Genomic DNA, 23,394 nt, shown 5'->3' with positions numbered 1-23,394 from the left:
TATTCAAATTTTATATCACAGTACTCATTATCTTCCATTCGAAGTTTTATAACTTTTTTGCAAACAGATCAATAGGTTAAAAAAAGATCAATCAGTTTAACTCATGATAAGCTACAAAATATGAGCTTTTAGTTACATCAGCTGAGCATCTTTCGTTTTGCAGAAATTAGAAATCAAGAAAATCTGGGGGTTTTTTAAATCCTTGGAAACAATGTACTAAATAATAAGCTAACTGCAATACTTTAATCAACATTTCAAGTTATAAATTATGTATCCATGTTTAGAGCTGAACTTTGTAAATGTGTATATTAAAATTTTGAGTATTCTGTATTTGTACATTACAGAATTATCTGCCCATGTAGGTAGTTATTGATTGTAACTTGTGTTTGCAAGCACAACGTCATATCTTTTAGAGAAATTGACGCAAATTTGCTTCACAAAATAATGACATCACAATCAACATCTACGTTTAAAGGGAGGTAACTCTGTGAGATGCAGAGACAGAAAAAGAGCCACTCACCATTTCAGAGTGCATGTACACCTCCAGGTAAGTCCTACAGAGACGTCTGTCCCAATCGTCGGTGATGTGTCCTCCGTACATAATCTCACCGAACAGGTAGCGGAGATCTTCCCATGGCACCTTAGCATTGGCCTCGAGATAGTTGTACAACACCATAGCACTAATGGTTAGATCACCAGTATTGTATGGGTAGACCCTGTTCCAGCCCTGGGGACCGAACTTCCTTCTCTCGCAGACCACAGCGTGGAAATAACACAGTGAGAACAGGATGCTCTTAAACTCTGTCTCTCTGGCACACATTTCCATGGTGTCCTAGTTGTACAAAAAGACAAGTTAATTACCGGTATATTAAGTCCCAATTCATGTTTTCATTCCTTCTGTATGGGGTGAACAAATAAGTACATACGGAGATTAGTTGATTTGTAGTATTTCAAATTAAACAAAATCTACAAGTTATATTTTGTAGGGCGTATACATACCTGGTTGAAGTTATCCAGAGCCTTGTGTAAGTTGGCGAACATTCCAGTTGGAGGTTCGTTTGTGATTTTGATAGCAGACTCGAGGATACCCTGAGGGATGATATGGTATTCTGGTGAGCCAGCGGGCTCAGCACTGATGTAAAGTCTGTAATTCTCATGGCTCTCCTGACTATAAATCTCCATCTTCTTCTCCAATGTTGCCAACCATTTTGCTACCAAGTGGACGTTCTATGAAAAAAGAAATCAAATTTTGAAATATAGACACTGTGAAACAAGATGCAATTAAAAAATAATGAAATATTGAAGTATGCCTTGAAACACATAAATATGTCCTGTGTCTGTAATATTATATGACCTTTGCGGTTGTTGAAGATGACCTTTTACTTCAGCCTGTTATGGGAGAAGACCAAGTTTTGAATATGAGAGTGTATACTTAGCCAGTACAGTGTTAAAAGATCTATGACCACAGCCTTGTAAGACATGACCTATGACCCCAATATCAGAGTTGAATATGAGAAGACCTATGACTCTGAAATAAATGACCTTTAAACTATGACATGACCTCTGACAGCAGCCTTACCTGCAAGACGACCCAGTGTCCTTCTTTGGCGGACAGATCCATGGCTTGCTCAGCTACTATTTCCTGACCCTGGCCGAGGGAGATGTTATGGAAGTTGTTGTTGTCTTCTGTAAATCCAATCTTCTTTCCGTGAGCTTCTACATCTTTCAGAGGGTTGACTCCAGGTGAGAGGATGAAGAAGATAGGTGTACCAGGACCAGATTCCTCATATGAAGTAGCAAAGTCCACTGATCGACCTTCAACATACTTGGTGCCCATCTTCTCTTCCACAAAGTTCCTGTAAACAAACAAATCATTAAATTAATCACCAAGCAGCTATGCCTGTGGATTTTAAGGCTAATTTTCTTTACAAGAAGAAGCAACAATCTTTTTATAAAGGTTGAAAATCGACCTCTAATAAGAGTAAATGTTTTTGTGTGTTGAACGAATGAAATAATTCAAACATTAAAAAGTTATCAGACCAAGTACATGCATAAACTTTTTGTTAAGATGTTAAACATTCTAAACTTACTTGACAGCGTATGTCATTCTGTCGGGACGGAGGGCTCGCATCATGCAGAGTTTCTGCAGGGAGGTCTTGTTCTTCCATTCCTGAGGGAACTTCTCTTTCTCAGGACATTCACTCTCAACAAACTTCTTCCAACGTTTGGCAGACCCTTCAATATCTCTGTCTAAGTTCCTGAACTCATCCATGTTAGCCATAGCCTGTCAGAGAAAAGTTTGTATTAGTAGGTTATTTGGGGTTTTGTCTATTTTTTTTTTTTTTTTTTTTTTTGCTGCATTGTTTGCTTTGGGGATATCATGAAGACTAGTAAAATCATTTTGAAGTTGTTTTTGGGGTTTATTTTGTTTTTTATCATTTTGAACTCTCTTTTTTAATGGTCTTACCTTGATGCCTCCCCAGCTGTTGTTGTTCATGAAATCAACGGGGGAAACAACATTTGGCACGGCAGGGAAACGAAGGAGGAAGTCCAACTCCACGGGGTTCAGTTCCTTGTTGGTTGAAAGGATCTGTCAAAACAAACATCACAGTATTGTGAATAAATATTTCAATAGATGTTTGATTGAGTATGGATGTTACCACATTTGTTTTTATTAAATTAGGGTATGGAATCGTTTATTGATATCTCTTCACAAAGTGTGTATGAATCTATCAAACTTTTATATAAAGCAATTGAAAGCATATTCATATAGGCAAGACTGTGTATAAATCCTACATGTTACTTACCAGGAATGCCATCTGTGCTGTGAAGATGATCTTGTCTCTCTCAAACAGACCTCTTGCTGTATACATAAACACTGAATAGGTGATACAGTCAATTAGATTGATGACACGTGCTTTCACTTCCTCTGCTGCTTCAGCTCGGTCGATAGCCTTCTCAAACACTACACTGAATGCCTGTCAAAAACATATTACTGATTTATTATACATATGGTAGGGTACAGAGAGACTACACTATAATATTGTTGTGTTTATCGTCAGATCAATGATAGAATTTGTGTAGTGAGTCTATCAGATAAATGGCTGCTATTGATTACAGATGGTATGGTACAGTGAGCTAAAACTATAGTCTTTAACATCAGATCAATAACAGCTAACTCTCAATATTGTTGTCTGTATTCAATCAACTGTGAGGTTCAGTTAGATAACAATGATATCTTACCTTCAGTGAGAACTGATACATGGGGTGGATCTTGTGCAGGTCGTTGAGGATGAAGTAGAGTAGAGAGGCACGAGCAGCTGCCGGTCTGTAGATTTCACGGGCAATATTAATCTCAACTTCAGTCTTCTTAGCCTCCTCAGCTTTCACTTCAATCTCAGCAGCGGTCCTCTTGGTTGTCTCCAGGTTTTCAACAAGAGCATAGTCTCCCAAGAAGTTACCCTCAGCGGCTGACAAACGAGCAAGAAGTGAGTCTTCCAGCTCCTTCAGGGTTATCTTGAACTGATTCTGTTGGCGGGTGAGATCTGCCTTCAGTTTTTCAAGGTCAGGTCTTTCCTTGCTTACGACAGCAGCTAGCAGCTGGTCTTCCAGACCATCCTTTGTCACAGTGAAGTTAATGAGAGTGGCCTGGGCTTGCATTTCAGGTTGGTAGTGAGGGTTAGCCAACTTGGTCTGAAGAATCAAACGGAAGTCCTTGTGGTATTCTACTTCCTTGTCGCCCATCTTGATAGCTCGTCCCTTTTTGATTGTGTTACGGCCAATGAGAGGATCTAAGACAGGGTCCACATACTCGCCCAAGTTCTCAATCAGGACCACATCTCCAGAGGAAATAGCTCGTTCCAGTGCATCCAGATATCCCTTCTGCCCAAGCTGGACAATTTTCAGATCAGCTCCATATTTGGTCTTAATCCATTTGATACCCTGCAGCTGAGGATCAATCATGAGAGGCCAACGTTCAGCGTTGCTCAGGATAGTAGCGTTCTCAGTGGACATCTTGTCGCTTGGTAGACTTTCGTTGTTCCAGGAAGCAATCTGGGCATCATCTGTCAGAAGTGTCAATGGATCTAGTCCTTCTGAGACAGGAATGGGGTTCTTCAGTCCTTTCAAGTATGGTAGCCAGTGGTTGTCCATCATATCCAAACGATACAATTTTGTGAAACAACCAGAATAGGATACAAATGCAGTGATGAGCAGTACATCTCCAGCCAGGGTCTTCTCTTGCTCACGGAATTCTCCAATGGCATCCGCCCAACGTACGTTTTCTGATGCTAGACCACCGACCAGACGATTGGCTAACTCAATGGTCTTAGCTGTCATCTCTGCTTCTTGTTGACACTTCAATTTCTCTGATGTAGCTCGTTCAAACTCTGCAGTCAACTTGCCTAAATCAGCCTCTAGCTGTTGAATCTTGTTTGTAATGATCCTCAACTTTTCTCTTGCGGCAGACAATTCAGCGTTTGCCTGTTGAAGAGCGAGTCTCTTTGGTTCTACGGTACAGAATACATTGTAGTACATGACAATGTTAATGGCCCATGAACAAAGACCAGCAGCAGCAGCAGATTTGGCCTTGATGAACTCTGGGTCGAACTCAGGGTCCTTCAGGTATGGGTCCACAGCTTTCAGACAATTCTCATGGATGTTGTCTTTGTCATAGTTAACTAAGTTGTCGAGGAACTGATCAACCTATAACAAAAAAAAAACTATGTATTCTTCTTATATGGTCGCCAACTATGTAATAGACATAAACAAATTCCTTTGGTGGCTAGATAACAAGTCAGCTGACATTAACCTTGTGCAAGAAAATTTGCATTTACAAAATATGTTTTAATTGATGTAAAGTGGATACAACGATGAACATTTCAGAAATAAACTTTTATTGCAATATTGACAAAGATAAGTCATAGCTGAAAGAAAGGTCAACATTGGTTCTGAAAGAATCATTTGGGTTTCATAATTGTATTTTTTCTTGCTTACCTTGCCCATTATATTGGTCTTACAAGCCTTCCAGCTCCTGTCTTTAGGGATTTTGTTGCCAGGGGAAAGCAGAACCATGACAGCAGCTGTGACGTTGACGACAGATGGAGGAGGGCTACCGAAGGACTTCATCTCAGTCAAATTGGTCTGTAAAATGGAATAACAAACTATAATAAAAGTTATCTACAGGTACCAAGGGATTACAGCATTTCCATCAAACTTGCATAAATATGCATTGCTTACTGTATATAATGAAAACACTAAATATTATAGACATACTCACTTTAGTGCCATCAAATATTACCACAATAGCTTTATAAACGACATACAGAAAACAAAATGAGTGTTATCATATTAAGTATAGTAAACCAGGCACGAAAATTGCTGAAATAAGAATAGTGCTAAAATATGTACATTTACAGTATCTACTGTAAACCAAGTTTTATACGCGTGTGATTTATTTTTGCGAATTTCACGATAAACTCAAATTCCGGAAAGTTAATCTCCGCGAATTATGATCGATATAACTTAGTATGATAGTGTATCATACTTTATGCATTCTAATCCGCGAAATTTAATAGCTGAGAATAAAAGTTGGTTTACAATATATAGAGGTGTGTTTAAGCTATTTAATATCATACCTTATTGAGAGTGTTCAAAGCCTCTTTAGCAGCTTCCAGGGCAGGTAAAGCTTTAGCCAAATCACGTTCACAATCCACCTGCTTTTTACCGACTTCCTCAGTGATGATGGACACTTTTCTCTCTTCCTCATCAGCGATGGCCTTCTCCTTGGATACCTTTTCGGTCTCCGCTCCGACTACAGTGATAAGCTTGTTGGCGTCCTCATTTTTCTGGGCCAACTCTACTTCTTGAGATGCCAATTTGGATTTCAAATCAGCCACCTGTACATGACAATGAAACCTTCACTTTGAATCCCCATCATCAGAGATACATTTCAGGACAACCAAAACAGAGATGAGACACGTAGTTGTATAGATACAAGTGCTATCTATAAATCTAAACCAGTACAAATTTGCAGTATAAATATAGCAATTATATAGCCTGTGTGGCAAAGACACAGGGCAAATCTAAAACAATACAACCACCATTTTATGTACCTGTGTAGCGGTACTCCTCAGCTTCTCAAGACCATTTTCCAGACGAATGATCTTTGCCTGTAGCTCCACATTCTTCTTGTTCAAAAGATTTTCATACAGTTTGATCTGTTCCAGGAAACTCTTTGGTGTGGTGTAGTTGTACCTTTTTTCATTAGCCAGATACTGTTGACTAGTTTCATTGACAGACTGATGTACAAAGGCCATGAAATGTGAGATGGAATCTCTCATGTCCCCCTGTGGAAAGGAAGGTAGACATTCAATATGAGTATCTTTATTAGGAAAATAATTAACAAATAATTACATTGTTTCAAAATGATGTAATAAGAGAATTAATGTCATCAATTCATAATAAGCACATCTGTGTTATAAAAGATAGTCTGTGTATCGTGATATACGAGGTATAAAAAAGATGCACTGCTCAATGTGTATCTGTAAAGTGTTATCAGAGTGAAGTATGTACATATTCAGATATTGATTTTAAACTTACGTTGAGTAGTTCAATTTCCTCCAGGAACCTGCTGGATACAGATATAAGAGCAGTTTCTGGCCATTCGTGGAACCAGTCAATACATGTACAGTTGGTGACAGCAGGGAACTTTCTTCCTCTCACACGCAGTGTCGAACCGACAGGTGAGAAACATAGCACAACCTGTAAAAGTTCAAATAGGCCATTTTAATATTTAAACTTATAGCTGATTATTTCTGCAAGTCAAATTTTTCTTTTTTTTCTCCAAACGATAAAATTTGAATTTTCACAAATCTAAATCATGCAATTGATCTTGCATTACATTTTGAAAGTTTTGATTTAAAACAATTACTGCTGAATACCACAGATGTATAGTTTACCTTTAATAGCCTCCTGACTTTATCAATGAAGAACTTCCAGCAGTTTTCTCTACTATCTTCTAGCCCTACTCCCTTTACTTCATTTCTGATGCCATTTATAATATTCTCCAACTCATCATCAGGGAACAGGTCAGGGATTTCTCCTGATGCCAACAGATCGTTGATGAGTACAAGGAAACGTTCATCTGCGACTTGGGCATCTGTCATGAGGAACACAATACCCATATTTTTGAGTCCAGCTTTGAGATATAGAGCAGCTAGCTCAAGCTTTAAATCAGCTATGCTGTAGCCTTTTCTTAGTGTAATCTGGTACACATCAAGACTGCTGATAGAGGCAGCAAGTCGGGACAGACTCTGTTTTCCGCTGCCACCAACACCGATGAGGAGAGCATTTCCTCGTGGAGATTCCAGGATACGGTTAATCCTACAAATATGCATCATAGCGTCCTCAAAAAGAACCAAGTTCATTGCAGTGTTCAGTTCATTGTAGTTTTCCAGTGCTTCTACCAGAATTTTGTTGAGGTCTTGCCATGAGCTGACAGGATTGTATTTAGGATCTCCAACGCCTTGGGAGAAGTGACAGTATAGCATTGGCTGAGCGTACAGAATTGCTTCATCAACATCCTGTAAAAGAAATGTTCAAAACTAATTGATTTCAGATCTTACACACATACTAAAATTAAGCACAAAAGCAAAAAAGTGAAATTTACAAAAGCATAGCCTTTATAAAACCTGTTGATATTCAATCATGACTAATTGCACAAGTCTTTAGACATAAATGTCCCCACACAATCAGGATAAAATGGCCACAGGTGACACTTTACTAGGGCTTCAGGAGGGGGGCATGAAATGTCTTCTGTTTTCTCTGAATTATCACTTCTCTTCATCATTGAACTGAAACATTTATCGGGGCTTACCTCAAAGTTCTTTTTAACGACATCTTTAACAACTTTGTCATATCCCTCGAGGTCAGAAGTGTCTACAAGTTTGTCTTTGTACACTCTCTCTGCCTCATGAAGCCACAAACGAACCATTTCCACTGGCGTTTTTGCACATTCAGGCATGGCAAATAATAGACCCTGCAAAAGATGGAGAAAAATCTAAATAACTTCTGCCTTATTATAACCTTATTCAAATCTTACATTAAAAAATATTGTTGCAGGATTTTTTTCCCATTATCAACCAACAAATATAAAATGGTTGCCAGTAAATGCGATTGTAAACATTTGGAAAAAAATTAATATTTCACAAAATTCAAATTCTCCAGTTTGGTGACTAAATGCAACGGAATGCAACTGTTCTTTTCGTACCTGGAAAATGTTGGAGAGATCTCGGAGGTTGAAGACGTAGTGGAACTTGATGGCTGTGGGAAGGAAGGTGCTTGTTACTTTGGCGTGGAGAGCCAGGGCACCAGTGATGATGGAGGGCACAAACTTCTGTACGGCCTGGGCAAAACTGTTCTGAGCCAAGTGCTGGGACAGAATACTGGTGTAGATAGTTGTCAATGCTTCTGCGTTGGGGAAGTTCATAGAGAACACGCAGAAATGTCTCTGAAATCACAAAATAAAGGAGTATGATTTTACCATTCATACATACAATGTCAATACCCAGCATTCCCTCCCCTACCAACCAGGTGTTATTTCACTATGAATCAGAATTGAAAAGCTACGACCAATATCACCACTATTGTTATTGCTTTCCAAACAACCTATTTTAAGTTTTCTCTCCTTGTTTTCTTCTTTTTAATTCCATTTATATTGCCGAGTCATAAAAAAAATCTGAAAGAAAATACTATCATATCAATACAGGCTTCTCCATCAAGTTAAGAGATACTAGAATTCTTTTTTTTAGCAAAAATGATTACATATTGAGCCCAATGCTGAATATGGTCAATCTGGTTTCATCACTTGTGGAGCAGTTAAGTTGTACATACCTGCAGACGAGAATCAATGGTAAAGCTACCAGCAGTGGGATTCATACAGCCGACGTACTGAGTGTTGTGGATGTCTTTCAGGGTCAACTTCGTTCTGTCATACCAATGGCTGTGGTCAATGTGCTGGCGCATCAACGTATGGGGCTGGACAGTGAAGTACTGGTCAACCTGTACAGAATAGTGGTAAATGTGAGCAACATATTTGTAAAAGCCAAGCAGTTTCGTCCGATAAATGTGATATTTATCAATTTTGATTCCATGGAAGTAAAACCTGTCTTACAAACCACTTTTGTATTAGACCATCTCGGTAAAAAGACCACTTTCTTGGAAAACCAAACTGCCAATTTAAACACAATTTGACCTGTGTATAAAGTCCATTTGGATAAAAAGATTAATAGAATCTTACATGGGTCTATCAAGTGGACAAGGATATCTCAACCCGAGTGAAATTTTTTTCTGGTCAACCCGAGGCTTGCCGAGGGTGGAGGGCCAATATCTTTCACGAGGGTTGAGATATCCCTGTCCACTTGATAGACCCATGTAAGATTCTTTTTCTCCCATAATAAGTAAAAAAATGATGAAATTCCACTTGTTTTCCAGCTTTTTCATCACGCCATTATCTCAGGAATGTCGTTATGTGTCAAAATTGATGACGTCATCTACAATGCGCACCCCAGTTACGCCGCATGTATTGATGACGTCATCTTATTGTCTAGCGCGTGTGAGCTGTCTTACATCCCCCTGTGTAAGATAGAGATATCTTTTCCCTAGTAACCACGGGATATCCCTGTGGAGTATGGGAGAAACTCTTGTCTCCTTTATGTGCTTTTCATAGAAAGGTCAATTGAAGGCTATAGATAAATACTTTCTGTAATACAGAAGACAAAGATATGAACCACATACTTATAGATTGTAAAATATTCATTCACAATTAACTTTATATGAATGCATTACCTCTGGCATGTTCATGTCATCCACAAAGTAGATGAGCTTGCGTGTTCCGGGAGGTCCGAAGTTACGACCAGCTTTCTTCTCCAGTGGCTTTTCAAGGATAGACTGCAACATTTCTGAGGTGGTGTAGAAATTGAAGGGTACATTGGCGACCATGTACTCGTCGGAGGCGTTGTTGAGTTTATCACCCATCAACACGGTCTTGCCTGTTCCGGCGTTTCCGACCAACATCACAGGTCTTCTCCTGTCCACCAACATGTCCAGGAAGAACTTGATTCTGGTAGTCTCTGAGGTGTGCACCAGAGCAGCCTAGTCGAAAACAAAAAAAAAACCTTGAATACAAACTTTCAGTTGTTTTGCTAACAAAATTTAAAGAGGAATAAACAGAAAAAGAAAGAAACAAAGTCTGTTATGTTTTTCATTTCACAATTTACAGCTATACTTATTTAAGGACATGTCTGGCTTATCAGATGTAGGGAAACCAGAGTACCCGGAGAAAAACCAGAATACCAGGAGACAAACTAGTGATCAATTTAAGTAGATTTTTTTTACTGACCTGTAGAGGCACATCTGGATCCAGCTCAAACTTCTGTACAAGTTTAGTCCAGGGCTCAAACTTCTTGGTTTCATTGTCAATGTAGTAGTCGAACACGGTTCCCTGGATGGGGAATTTCACGGTCTTGAATTCGGTTGTCCACCATTTGGTGAATTCCACTCGATAGTCAACAAGCTGTGGAAATCAAGATAAATTTTTATTAGATGAAATATGTCAATTTTATATACAAAAGTATAAACTTGTAATATTTCTTTTTTTTTCTTTTTTAATGCCTGATATGTGTAATCCTCTTTACATTTAAAATTCTTATCAGACAAAAATTGGCAAATTGAAATACTATGAAATTCCTTAATTTTCGTTATGAATACACTACAAACAAGTTCATGAAAGGTTTTTAAATTATTAAATAATTATTTCTATTGCTTTAAGATCTTGGTCTATTGTTTTACCTGATCCTGGAAGGTTACTCCTCCGAAGGCCCACACACATGCAAACACAAAGTACAACTCATACAGCTCTTTGGGGCAGTCTGGTGGCGTGTTCTCTGCGGTGAGGAAGCACTCCAATAGGTAGCACAACATTTGGATCTGGCAGACCTCGGCTACAGGTGTGATCTTCTTGAAGCGGAATCGCATGGTGTCCAAGCACAGTGGGACATACTTTTCAAACAGGATAGACAAGTTGGCCTTCTCTGACTGTACTTCTCTGGTGTCAATCCAGCTCTGGACGTATCTGTAACAGTGATTTGCAATTACAAGATTTGACAAGGGAGATGGAACTGTTCAGCCTTGGACATGTTGTGTTTAGAAGCTGGATGAAAGTACTCAAAGTTAAAACACAGTTAGCTGTTGTCTGCTTCATGTAGATTTTCATCTCACTATCCAGATAGCTAGTGGTAATATATATGTATGGACACCTTAACGACTTGACCCCACAACAAGGAAGATCAAAGATTGAATTCTCACATAGAAAAGAATATGGACAAGGATTTATTTTGAATTATTTTGAAGAAAAAAAACAACACAAGCACACACTAATCTTTGTGTGTGTTTTTTTTTTTTTCCTGATTTCTTTATTGCAATATCCCTGCACTACTTACGGATTCCAGCCCAGATCAGCAGGGTTGATGAAGAGAATACCAGCCCTGGATACAGTAGCAGGGGTGGCGGTCCGCAGGTGAGAGATCTCAAACAACAGCCTCATGGAGTTGGTGAGGGGGATACGTTCGTTACTAGCCAGGGTCAACACCTTGTTGTCGTCCATGACAGTGTTGAGGGACTCAATCCACATAGGATCAATATCACCGTCCAACACAATCCATTTGGGTCCGTCTCCAGTCATGTTGGCAAGGTCACGCATGATCACAGAAAACAGACCTGAAAAACAAATTTCAACAAATCGATCAGAATAATGTTTTCAAATCTAATGAATTTCATATTTTCTCCATTGTGTCTTTATTTTTTTCTTCCAAAGTGTCCCTTCTTAAACACCTTTATCTATGGAGAAGATTTGAAAAATTTCCTCATCAACTTTGATGCAATTAGTGTTTTGTAAAATATCAGTCTTTATTCAACCCTACAATTTGATAGTGGAATGTTCCATGCCGAAGATTAGAAGAGTTGACTTGTGTATATAGGGGTGCATGTAAAACTGGTTTAGGACTTACCATCTTTCCATTCTCGGGTGGCTGGGTTGATGATACCGAACAGCTCGTTATTGGTGACAGCCTTGGGATCCAGATCAATGGCTAAAGGCTTCTTGCCCTGGTTTCTGTAGGTTCGGATCAGTGTACCCCACACCTTACTCTTGCCCACACCGGCATTTCCAAGACAGAATACAGAGTGACGCACTTCAAACAACTCTTGCAGTTGCACACACTACAAATCAGTCAATGATACATTTAGAATAAAAAATTTATTTTCAAGTGTCTTTGCATATCACAGGATTTTCTACCTTGTAGGTATCGATTGTGACGTCACCATTTTGTAAACAAAAATTAATTTATTGTGTTTCCAAAATAAATTTTGACATTACGCTCACAAAGATTATAAAACTATCAATACCTACCAACAAGGGCAGATAACTCTGTATATAATATGTAAATTCAAAATGAAATTAATCCATGTTTTTGATAGCTTATTTAACATGCTTAAAACATAAAAGATGCAAAATTCAAAACTAGAAATTTGCTATAAGAAATTTGCTATGAAAAATACATTTTGAACAAGAAATATACAATTTCTGAAAACATAATAAACACAAAAGAATGATTTTCTCACCTTGAGGATGAAGTTGTCCTCAGGCTGCAGTTTCTGGTCCAGAGTGGCAGTTTTGATCAACTTCTCAAGGTCCATGTCACGTTTTCTTGGTACGTTGAGTGCTGGGAACAGATCTCCAATCAGACCCATGAAGATCGGCAAGTCATCAGAGACAATCTTCGGGATGTTGAAATCTCTCAAAGCTCTCATCAACACCTGAACACAACAGACAACAGTTTCTGTATGTTTTTTTTTTTTTTTTTTAAAGAACCAAGGAATTTTTTAATATACATATACACGATTTTGAGGACAAAAGATTTGATGACATTTAAACACAATTGTAAAGCAGTGATTTCAAAATTTCCATTCCATACTAGATTTGTCGCTACGTACCTGGTCTTCAGGACGATCTGGATCGCTTCTCTTCAGTGAACCGGCCACTACCAGCACAGATTTGATGGCACGCAATCCCCAATCGTAATGGTCCTATGGACAGACATATACTTACAGATAATTTTCATTTCAGAATATCTCAATGTGCAGATCTTAGTAACAAAGGGAATTAGGTGATAAGACAGCCCAAACAGTCCTTTCCCTGCTTCTAATACAATAATTTTAACAATTATTATTCTCTTATTTTTGTAGATGTATTTTTAAAACTTCATATGCACAATATCTTTATTTTAGAAAGTTCAGTTCTGGTAATTTTTATTTTGTAATACTGAACCAAATCACTTAAGAGAGCTGAAGATTATGGAAAGAACGGCTTTTCGGAGATAGAATATCTATATAATGAAAATTGTAATTAAAAACTAGCTACACGGAATGATGAATCATGTCAGACCTGACATATTCAGGTAACTAGTTTTCTTACCTGTTTTGATAACAGTTCCTTACACAAGCTGTACAATGTGATGAACTTTCTGGCCAGCAAACGGGCCTCCAGGAAACCCTCAGCCACCAACATAATTTCACAAATCAGTTCAAAGTCAGGCACCACCATAGCACATGGTCTGCAAATGATTTTTCCAAAATGTTTACAATAAGGTTAGAATGAACAATTATTATATGAAATAGATATTCTGAAGTCTTCAAAGAGCCATACTCAAGCTTTAAATTCCAATGACTAAAACTGTCATTGACACAGAAATGAAAGTCAGCCATGATGATACTAACTATTAAAATTGCCTACCAATCAGTTCCCTAGAGACCTAAGCAATCTTGATCATTGTGAAAAATAACATTTAAACTATATGCAGAAAAACTTTGTTGATGGTCACAATTTGGTCACAATTTCTTGTACCATAATTCATGGACTTAAAATTACAAAACTAATGTTTAGTCTGGATGTGCATTAATTGATCTCAAGTGTATTCTCTCAAGGCTAAAATTCTTTAATTAAAGAAATGATAAGATAAATCTAATATTTTGTAAATAAAGAGGTTTTGGCACTGTAATGACCAAAGTAAAGGACTCACCTGAACAAAGCTTTGAGGTTTTCTGGAAGTTCAGTACGACCAGCATAACCTGGGTTCATGGTGATGAAGAGACCAACGGTAGGAATCAGTTTGATGGTCTCTCCAAGGAAGTTGAAGATTGCCTTTTTGTCACGAATAGCATCCTGGATACACTTGACCTGTACAGCGACGACAGACAACACCTCTACTGCGATACGGTTGAACTCGTCGAAGCATCCCCAAGCTCCTGACTGGGCTAGACCTTTGTAAATGTTTCCAATGGACTGGAAATATGTAACATAAACATATATGTGAGACCTTCAGGGTATATTTCATCTTGTTTGTTTTTAGTTATGGTGTTAATAATGAAACTTTGAAATATTTCCCTTTAATCTTGATGTTTTACTTGTAACTTAATTTGAGTTTTGTTGTGAGCTAGGAAAGTTCAATTTTATTTCTAATGCTTTCATTTTGGATTTATTGTTATAGTTACCTTGTAGTCCATCTGTTCTGAGCAGTTGAACACGTACACCATGATACCGAGAGCTCTGCCCAAATCTTTTGTCGTCTCAGTCTTTCCTGTACCGGCAGGACCGGCAGGGGCACCACTCATGATCAAATGGAGAGACTGGGTGAGAGTGATGTAGCATCTGTAAACAAAAGTATTAAAACATGACATGACCACAAACAGAAAACATATGCAATGATTTAACTCTAACCAACAATTAGTCTCCATCTGATTTGTGGACGACAAAAGCTTTTAATTTCTAAAAATATGCAATGCTTTAATACTGCACAATGTTTTTGTCATATCTGAGTATTTTGTCAAGTAATGTAATTTTATCCCCGCAAAAAATTGCCTTTCCCGATACAAATTTATTTCAGACCCAATATTTTTTTTATATTAGGTCACTAATAAACTGTGTAACTAATAATATTGGTCCTCTGATCATTTCTTACTTTAATATCAACCTTTTCTGGATAGGACTTTAAAATAGGTATCTTTACTGCCAAATCATTTGACAATCTTAATGTCAATGAAATCTTTTGAAACTAATAGTGAAAACCTCTACCTATCCAGGTCTTAATAAGACAAAAATAATTGTACCTGTCAGTCAGTGGAGTAATCACAAGACGTGGGGTGTTACCAAGGTATTCATGGGAGTAACGGAACTGGGCATCACAGATGTTGGCGTAGCAGTCCTTGTCATTGTCATCCCATCTGTGCCTCAGCTGGGACAACCAGGCGAAGGCCTGAGCACTGTCGACTTTGGTGGTGATCATTTTGGATACAACATCTCGAGCGTGCACATCAATGGTACAGATGGTCATAATCTTTTGACGGTCACCCTTGGACAACTGACCGATCAACATACTGATGAGGGCATTCAACTGGCCAACCTGGAAATGAAATATTGAAGTCTTGATGATGTTGTTCAGATGGATATTTCTATAATAGAATATAAATATAAAGCCAAGTAGTTGTTGATGCGGTTCAGCTGGACATTTTGATACTACTTAGCCATATAAAAAAATTGTTATTTAAAAACAAATATACATCATATTCCAATTTAATAAAACCGTGCTATAATTCATAGTAATCTGACAGACACAAAGGTTTAGGTATCCGGTACCTGTTTTTTATTGTAGTCCTTGAGGGCGTTCTCGTAGCCTTCCTCTAATCTGCCGAAGGCAATGTTGACCTCCGTGGTCCACCAGATCTGAGTGCCACACAGCGCAACCTGGGCGGGGAAGTCAAATAGCCACTGCTCTCTTGGCTTCTCTTCATATCCACCTACCGCCTCTGTCATCTCATGTCTCACTGTACTGCACATAGCATTGAGCAGTCTCATCAGCCATACCTCAACCTGAAATCACCAACAAAGATCTAGAAAACAGCAAACCCATAAAAACAGAAACCCTTTCTTTGTAGATGATATTGGGAGATAACTGTTAAAATGGCTCGTCTGTTTTGATATTATAAGGGTATTTCAATATAATTATTAAATAAACAAAATTTCTCCATGTGTGCTGAAGCATTGAACTGCTTTCAGTAGCAAGTTAAATTATGTGGGATACTGGAAAACTGGACAAAAGCAAATTTAACATGAAGCACTGAAAAGCTTCATTGATCTTTGCCTTTGCCAAATTGGTGATAGAGTGTTGCTTATGAGACCCACCTGGCCACTGAGGTCACATTCCTTGTCGAGCTCCACACTCTCACCGTCCTTACTCCACATCAGTGTGGCGGTCTTGGTGTCATTGCCCTTGTCATCCTGGAGCAGCTTCAGCTTAGCCATGCTGTCAAACAACTTGGTCAAGTGACGTTGTACCTAATCAAACAAGAAATCTATTGTTTAAAACATTTCATTTGAGCATTCATGTCACTATTTTTCATCAGAGTATGAATTAAATTTGTTTGCAAACTGTGTGAATCTTTGTTGCAGATTCTCACAAAAATTGCTGAAGATGTACAAAAGCACATTTTTTGAAAAAAACTCACAGCTGTTGGGTTGTTGCCATTGGACAGGATGTCCAACAAATCTGCAGAAGAGACGAAGTAGAATCTTGGGAAAGCAAGACGTTTGGTCTCCAAGTACTCTGCCAGAGCCTTCTCACAAAGTGTGAGGGAGCCCTGCAGGGCTTCCAGACGCTCGTACAGGTTTGGCTGGTTAGTGGCCTCTACAACGTTCTTCGTTTTCTCCATTTCTGACACCAGTTCTTTGAAGTCATTGTCGATTCCATCGAACCTTTTGGAGTCTTCTGGTAGCTGAGCTCGGATATCTTCTGATCCAATGAAGATACTTTCCAAATGGGACCATGTACGCTGGACTTCCATCCATATGGAGATGACCTGGTCAGCTGTGGACAGCTTCTTCTGCCAGCTGGACACTTCTTGAAGGAAGTGAGCAATATATTTGGAGGACAGCATATTTTGTAGTTGTACCTGTCAAAAGAATGGTTTATATATTAAGTGTGTTCATGGACAATCCAATATATTGATGCTTGTTTATATCTTCTCCCTTAGTTCCCTTAGATACTCCAACTCTCCATTTCTAAATTGAATACTTCTCCATTTAATTTTCCAACTTGTATTTTCTCATCAAGTGTTATACAAATAATTTTTTAAATCTGTGATTGTAACCTTTCTGAAAGTTAGTGAGATGGTCGATGTGTTCCTCTACTTCTGTGATTGTCTATTGACAGAATTGACCGACACTTACCTGGTTGTCTTCAAGGGTTTCAATCAACTCCTCACTAGTCTTCAGCATAGTGATCTTTGTACGTGGATGTGGTTCGTGGTCAAACTCCATGGTTGTCCATGTGGTATCCAACTCCTTAAGTACCTTCTCCATACTCATTTCCTTGACGGCCTTGTCCACAATACCACGCACCTCGTCCTCAAAGTTGTGAAGGTTAAGCAGCAGTAAGTCGGCCAGGGTTGTGCTTTCATCCATAACAAACCGTACCTATAACAAAATAAATCCTTGTGTTAGTCAACAGTGTTATACACATATGTATATATGATAGTTTCCTTTCAAATGACTTTTATGTTCCTGTGCATTCTAGGTTTTTAAAATGCCTGAATTGGCCTTAAAACAAAACAATGAAATCCCTTTAACATTCTCAATTCTTTCCGAAAATTTGTGATTAAATTAAATTCCAATTCTTTCCGAAAATTTGTGATTAAATTAAATTCCAATGATTTCAGCTAAACTTTGTGGACTAGTAAATTATATGCACAGCTTTGCACTGTAAAACATTAAAATAATAACAAAAATGAAAAATAAAAACTTCAAAAAAGGAAAGAAGAATAATGTGAATTTTACTAAAGAAACCAAAAAATTTGGAAAAAATCACATCTATTTACAAAATCAAAACAGGCATTGCTCAAATCACTTGCTAAAAGAAATAACATGTTTATGATTTTACTACACAGATTTTATTGTTGTTGTTTTTTGCTTTAATTCTTTATAATTATTGTGGATTCTGGTTTTTTTTAGTTTCTTATTGAATGTGGTTCAGTATTATTTCTGATATTAAATATGGTTCATTTATCTATTTTATACAGGATGTGATTTCTTTCTTTTCTCTTCCTATTCAATGTGACTTTTTTGATAATTCTTAATGTGATTTCCTTTTTTGGCTTTTTAACAAAATAGTAACACAAACTGAACTGTCAACAATCAACAAATAATAACAAACAAATATTTCATGTCATGCATGGTGTAAAAACACAATTGAATATAAACAAATGCATAAACACGATATACTTTCCAACGTACACTTTCGGTCTGGTATCAGCATTGTAATAAATCAAGTGAGGTATGATATGAGAAACAAATCATTACATGATATACATGTAGAGATAGTCCGTTTATAAAGGAAAACACAAGCATACATAAAATATAGATGTTTAACAAGAAACATATACAAATTGTAGTTTATAAAGACAGAGTAAGAATATAACTTTATACATGTGCATCAGATGATGTTAATTCACTGGATTGAAATTAAGCTTCATTCTGATGTGAAATCTCCACAAAGAGTTACGACACATAGGAATCCAGTGGCATGTGTAGGAACACTATGGGTCTTGCCAAAGGTCACAACAACGAAGTGGGTAAAGATCTCCAGTAACAGAACCAGAGTAACTTCTTATAAGGACAGTAAGATTTTCCTTTCTTGACATACCTTTGTAGCAGCCATAAGTTGTTGCCAATGGCGGTCACGAATGGCAGGGTTCTGGAGTTCACTGACAGCCCTCAGAGAAGTCAACATGTTCTTGACGGTGTTTTCCAGTCCGAGATAGGAATCCCAGGCTCTCATTTCCTTGTCTAGTGTTCGGATATCCTTGGCAAACTTCTTGCTGTCCATGTCCATCTGGTCGACATTGATGTCCTTCCATGGAGTTGTCTTCCAGTCGTCAATGCTGCTGCGTACCATTATAATGTAATCCCACAGCGTCTTCAGTAGTTTGATCTCCTTACGACACTGCTTCAGCTGTTTGAAGTCTGGCACGTTGACTTCAAATAGACCAGCAGAGTCTAGCAAGTCACCCATGTTCTTCTCCATGCCTGCTATCTCCTCATGGTACTTAAATAATTATAAACAATACCAGTCTGTTAATAATTGTTCGTTAGTTTAACGACTTACAAGACATACAGGATCAAGAACGACATTTTAGCAAAGAACATTGGAGAAAGGTTTTGAATTATCATATTTTTAGAATAATTTAATAAAATATGAGGCAAATTGTCACAAAATTTGGATTGAAAATATCTATGATATAATTAAAAACAATGAAACTGATTTAAAATGAACAAACAAACCATTTATATAATGAAATAAAAGCCCTGACTAGAAGACTGAAGGAACAAGTTATCATAGTTACTTTGTCAATGTGTTGATAGGGCTTTTCACAATCATATCGGAAAGGTGGAATGCTTCTGAACTTTTCTCTGAACTTGTGCTGGTTCACATCGAAGGTCGCAGTCTTCCTACGGATGTTGGCCACCTCGGTAGCCTGTAGTGGTGCGACTTGTTGTTTCACGGTGATTCCAATCTTCTTTGTGTTGTTCCACTGTTCTGGCAACTCCTGCAAGCATTTTAGATAAAATATGAAATTTTGAAAATTTCATTTTGAATATATTTTAACTTTTTTTTTTAAATTTATTATTAATCTGAAAAAAAACCACTTGAAAAAAAAAGTGTATTATAAAGTATATAATTTTTATGTAAATTAAAACACATTCTTAAAAAAACCCTTAGCAAATAGTTCAGATGTTAAGATAATAAATCTGAAAAGTGCAACGGTGTCAATCTTACCTGCAACTGTAAATGAACCTCCTCGGGCATTTCCTGTTCGTAGGTCTTCAGAAGTTCAATGGTCTGTTTGAGTGGTTCAAACATTTCATCAGTAGTAGCTTGGCGCTCCTTGACAGCGAACAGATAACCCATACACTCCACAAGTCCGTTGTAATCTCCTTCCTCCACAGGTTTTGTGAGGCCGCCATCTGTTGTCTTGATGAAGTCACCAAGTTCACGTAAACTACAATCATAAAATCAGATTTTAATATTTTGTCATGGTGTTCAGTAATGAATTTATATCTAATATATAGATGATCTGAGCAAAGGGAAGCTTACAAGTATAGCCAAGAAAACGACCAATGTCGATTAACAACCTGTTGTAGATTCATAATCAACTGTTCCTACCTTCGAATAAGAAGAGTTCAAATGCGTCTTCGGGGTTAAATGAGCTAATTATGACCTTTAAGCTGAGAGGTTAGTGGGTCATTACGATCATGATCATTAATTTCAAGTTACTGACAAAAATTGCTAACTTTTTTAAGTGTTATAAAACATTTTATCCAGATGTCCTGACATACCTGTTTGTGACGTGGTCAATCAGATGCTGTTTGAACATGAAGCTCCATCTCTTGATTGTGTTCAGTAGAGCTTGTTTGAATGGCTTTGAGTTCACTCTGAACCAAGTCTCAAATATCATTATTGGTTCCACATGCTCAGCTTCTTCATAGATCTTCTCATATGTGTCAATCTGAAAAAGTCAATAAATGAGCTGTGTAATTATCTCCCCTGTCCCTATCTATTAAAACAAAACCTCTTCACCTAAGTCAGGTACTAAAAGGTATATTGTATAAAATTAATTTCATTCATCAACCCATGTTGAGTCGCAAGTTGGAATTCTATTCAGGTAAAAATTGTCAATAGACTTTGTCTTTTAAACTTTTTGTAAATATCTTTCATAAGAGGCGAAGATGCGATTACAATAGATCACCTGAGACTCTCGTTGACACAGTTATGAAATAAAAATTTTGATGAATATTTTATGACATACCTGCTCTTTGAATTGCTTAAGAGTTGGAGGACTCTCTGGTACACCATTTTCAGCGTGAGCCTCGATTTCCTCTGTGGTAAGAACATGGTTGTACAACAAGAACTGTCGCATGAACTCGTTCCTGTCATCCGTCCATAGGTAAGAATAGTTATCAAATGAATTTCTGTACTCGCATGCCTTGTTCATAATGTTTGTGATGCGGTCCATCAGTTCCTGTCTCATTTCTGACAACTCTTCCATGTCCTCTAGATCTGGCTGATAGTGTTCCTGTCCGCTGTGAGCGGCCAGACGTGGTATCAGGGAAGCTTGTTTGTAAATGTCACCAATAAGACCATCGACAAGGTCATAGAAACCATCAGCCACACCATAATCCAGCGATGGTTGGAAGACCATCTCTGGAGCCTGAAGCTCCAGCATGGCCTCAAACAGAGAATCGGGGTTGTTTTTGCTGTCTGTATTATCTAACATAAATTTCACACTGCAGTGGATGCTAGCGTAGAATCCATCAACAATCATTTCATCAACATAGTCTACATATGCCTTCCACACATCAGATGAGGCATCAGCTTTGAAAAATTCAAGATTTTGCTGAAAATTTAAAAAATATTCTTTTTAAAAACATGTTTCTAAACAAAGAAAGAAAAATATTAAACTGGGTATGCTTAGTTATCATCTTTAGAATCTTTAAATTGTTTAAGATAGTTTGAGTTTCACATCTTCTGTTTTTGCATATAACAGTTATCTGTCCATTCCTGAAGGTATCAATTATGACTTTATGAGATGGTATTTGAAAATTATATCATTTCCCTTTAAAAATATGATGTTACACTTAAAATCATGACTATCCCCAAGGGCAGATAACTATAATATGCAATTATAGAACTGACACTCTCCTCTTGGAAATTTACCTTTAGCAGCTCATGTATTTTGTTTCCAACATTCTTGATCTCTGTGTAACGTTTGTTGATGCGATCTTTCCTGTCCTCCAAGTTGAGAAGAGTATCATGCTTATCTTCTTTCCTCTCAAACAGAGGCAATTTACTCCATGTGTTCATCAGTTTTTTTATTTCTTCCACATTATCCTTAGCCTTTTGAACTCTGGATTCCAAGTCAATCACATGGTCTCTTGTTTTCTCAATATATTCCCACACACCTAATTGGGTAAACAAATATTTACCAATGACATGAGGATTTTGTAAATTATATGACAAAAAGTCATATGTTAATTAAATTAGAATGGATGATTTGTTTTTCTACATTTGAAAAAAATTCAAGTAAAATTTATATTCAGGTCACTCTATATACTTTATCCTGTTCAACTAACTCCTGTTTAAACTCAAATGAATTCTAACTGGTACTTTAGTTTTTTTAACAAGAGATGTTTCATTTTTAAAAAGGTTTGCCAAGGTAAGGTGGTGGGTGAACCCATAATCTAGGCTCTTGGATCATAAAACAATCTTAGATTCAGGCTTTTGTTTAGCCAATCAGATTGGCTGTAATTTCATCGTAGCCAATCAGATATGATTTAGCTGTTAAGTCATCTGTAATTACCTTCTCCATTCCAGTTCATGGTTTTTTCGGCTTGTTCCAGCTCCCGGTCGATGTCCTGGAGTTGGCTTTCGATTAGAGGGAATTCCACTTCCAGAATGGTCTTACGTACTTTGTTATATAGATGTACAGTCAAGTCAAGATTGGTAACAAACTTCCAGAGTGTATCGTTTCTTTTAAATATGCTACTTGCACTTTCTGGAATTTCTTCTTTCTCACGAGCTTCCAAATACTTCACTTCTCGCAATACAGCAGTTAACTGAGGGTCAAAGTTCACTGAAACCAATTTGGTTTCTTCATTCCTCATCAGCAGCGATTGGCTGAGATTGAAAGAACAAGCCTCGCTGACACCGGCAATCCATTCCTTGTAGATGTCCTCATCCCAACTGTAAAACAAAATTTCTCCATTAATATTCACCCCGGTGGTCTCTTGGTCAACAACTAAACAGATGCAAATATTGAATTTCCATCATCATCTTATAACCAATAATTCCATCATATAACTGATAATTATAATTATAGCAAAACTGTGTTAACTCAAAGTCAGAGGGACCATTGTAAGATTTTGTGCTATCACAGTATTTGAATTAAGCATACTTGAACTAAGTACAAGGTATTCCTATTTGTTACCTTGGTCTATGAAGTGATCTTTACAATATGATACAACCAGTAGCTTACGGATACTTACCCACTCAAGAGTTGTAACATTTCTTCATACTTGGTGAAAACTAGTTTGGCATCTTCAGACTGCATACATCTGTTTAAAAAATAATTAGTTAAACATAAATTAACATGTTGCTGTTTAATTTCAATAATTTTTTGGCAGGTTCTGCTGCACATTTTTTTTTTCTTGAAAATATAGGCACAAACATG

At 37.5% G+C, this 23,394-nt stretch overlaps 1 protein-coding gene across 2 annotated transcripts in view; it reads right to left on the bottom strand.

Moving 5' to 3' along the window:
- Nucleotides 1-23,394, bottom strand: part of LOC138323573 (dynein beta chain, ciliary-like) — a 31,777-nt gene that overhangs the window by 2,774 nt on the left and 5,609 nt on the right. For both annotated transcript variants that reach the window (XM_069268268.1, XM_069268269.1), the window contains exons 10-47: nt 23,210-23,278; nt 22,525-22,907; nt 21,882-22,126; nt 20,974-21,561; nt 20,504-20,673; nt 19,944-20,166; nt 19,510-19,713; nt 18,810-19,211; nt 17,339-17,584; nt 16,618-17,061; nt 16,295-16,447; nt 15,749-15,982; nt 15,223-15,515; nt 14,608-14,764; nt 14,136-14,398; nt 13,532-13,670; nt 13,051-13,143; nt 12,679-12,873; nt 12,066-12,276; nt 11,499-11,775; nt 10,849-11,131; nt 10,400-10,573; nt 9,847-10,152; nt 8,893-9,060; nt 8,270-8,509; nt 7,877-8,038; nt 6,960-7,583; nt 6,601-6,762; nt 6,114-6,347; nt 5,637-5,897; nt 4,996-5,142; nt 3,244-4,704; nt 2,808-2,978; nt 2,468-2,590; nt 2,091-2,284; nt 1,580-1,856; nt 1,000-1,227; nt 521-832 (exon numbers count right to left, since the gene is read on the bottom strand). In XM_069268268.1, coding sequence (XP_069124369.1) covers nt 521-832; nt 1,000-1,227; nt 1,580-1,856; nt 2,091-2,284; nt 2,468-2,590; nt 2,808-2,978; nt 3,244-4,704; nt 4,996-5,142; nt 5,637-5,897; nt 6,114-6,347; nt 6,601-6,762; nt 6,960-7,583; nt 7,877-8,038; nt 8,270-8,509; nt 8,893-9,060; nt 9,847-10,152; nt 10,400-10,573; nt 10,849-11,131; nt 11,499-11,775; nt 12,066-12,276; nt 12,679-12,873; nt 13,051-13,143; nt 13,532-13,670; nt 14,136-14,398; nt 14,608-14,764; nt 15,223-15,515; nt 15,749-15,982; nt 16,295-16,447; nt 16,618-17,061; nt 17,339-17,584; nt 18,810-19,211; nt 19,510-19,713; nt 19,944-20,166; nt 20,504-20,673; nt 20,974-21,561; nt 21,882-22,126; nt 22,525-22,907; nt 23,210-23,278 — 10,516 coding nt within the window. The remainder of the gene's footprint in view (nt 1-520; nt 833-999; nt 1,228-1,579; nt 1,857-2,090; nt 2,285-2,467; nt 2,591-2,807; nt 2,979-3,243; nt 4,705-4,995; nt 5,143-5,636; nt 5,898-6,113; nt 6,348-6,600; nt 6,763-6,959; nt 7,584-7,876; nt 8,039-8,269; nt 8,510-8,892; nt 9,061-9,846; nt 10,153-10,399; nt 10,574-10,848; nt 11,132-11,498; nt 11,776-12,065; nt 12,277-12,678; nt 12,874-13,050; nt 13,144-13,531; nt 13,671-14,135; nt 14,399-14,607; nt 14,765-15,222; nt 15,516-15,748; nt 15,983-16,294; nt 16,448-16,617; nt 17,062-17,338; nt 17,585-18,809; nt 19,212-19,509; nt 19,714-19,943; nt 20,167-20,503; nt 20,674-20,973; nt 21,562-21,881; nt 22,127-22,524; nt 22,908-23,209; nt 23,279-23,394) is intronic.

This window comes from Argopecten irradians, chromosome 5 (genome assembly GCF_041381155.1).
Source record: "Argopecten irradians isolate NY chromosome 5, Ai_NY, whole genome shotgun sequence".
NCBI lineage: Eukaryota > Metazoa > Mollusca > Bivalvia > Pectinida > Pectinidae > Argopecten > Argopecten irradians.
This window is presented reverse-complemented; position numbering and strand designations above follow the sequence as displayed.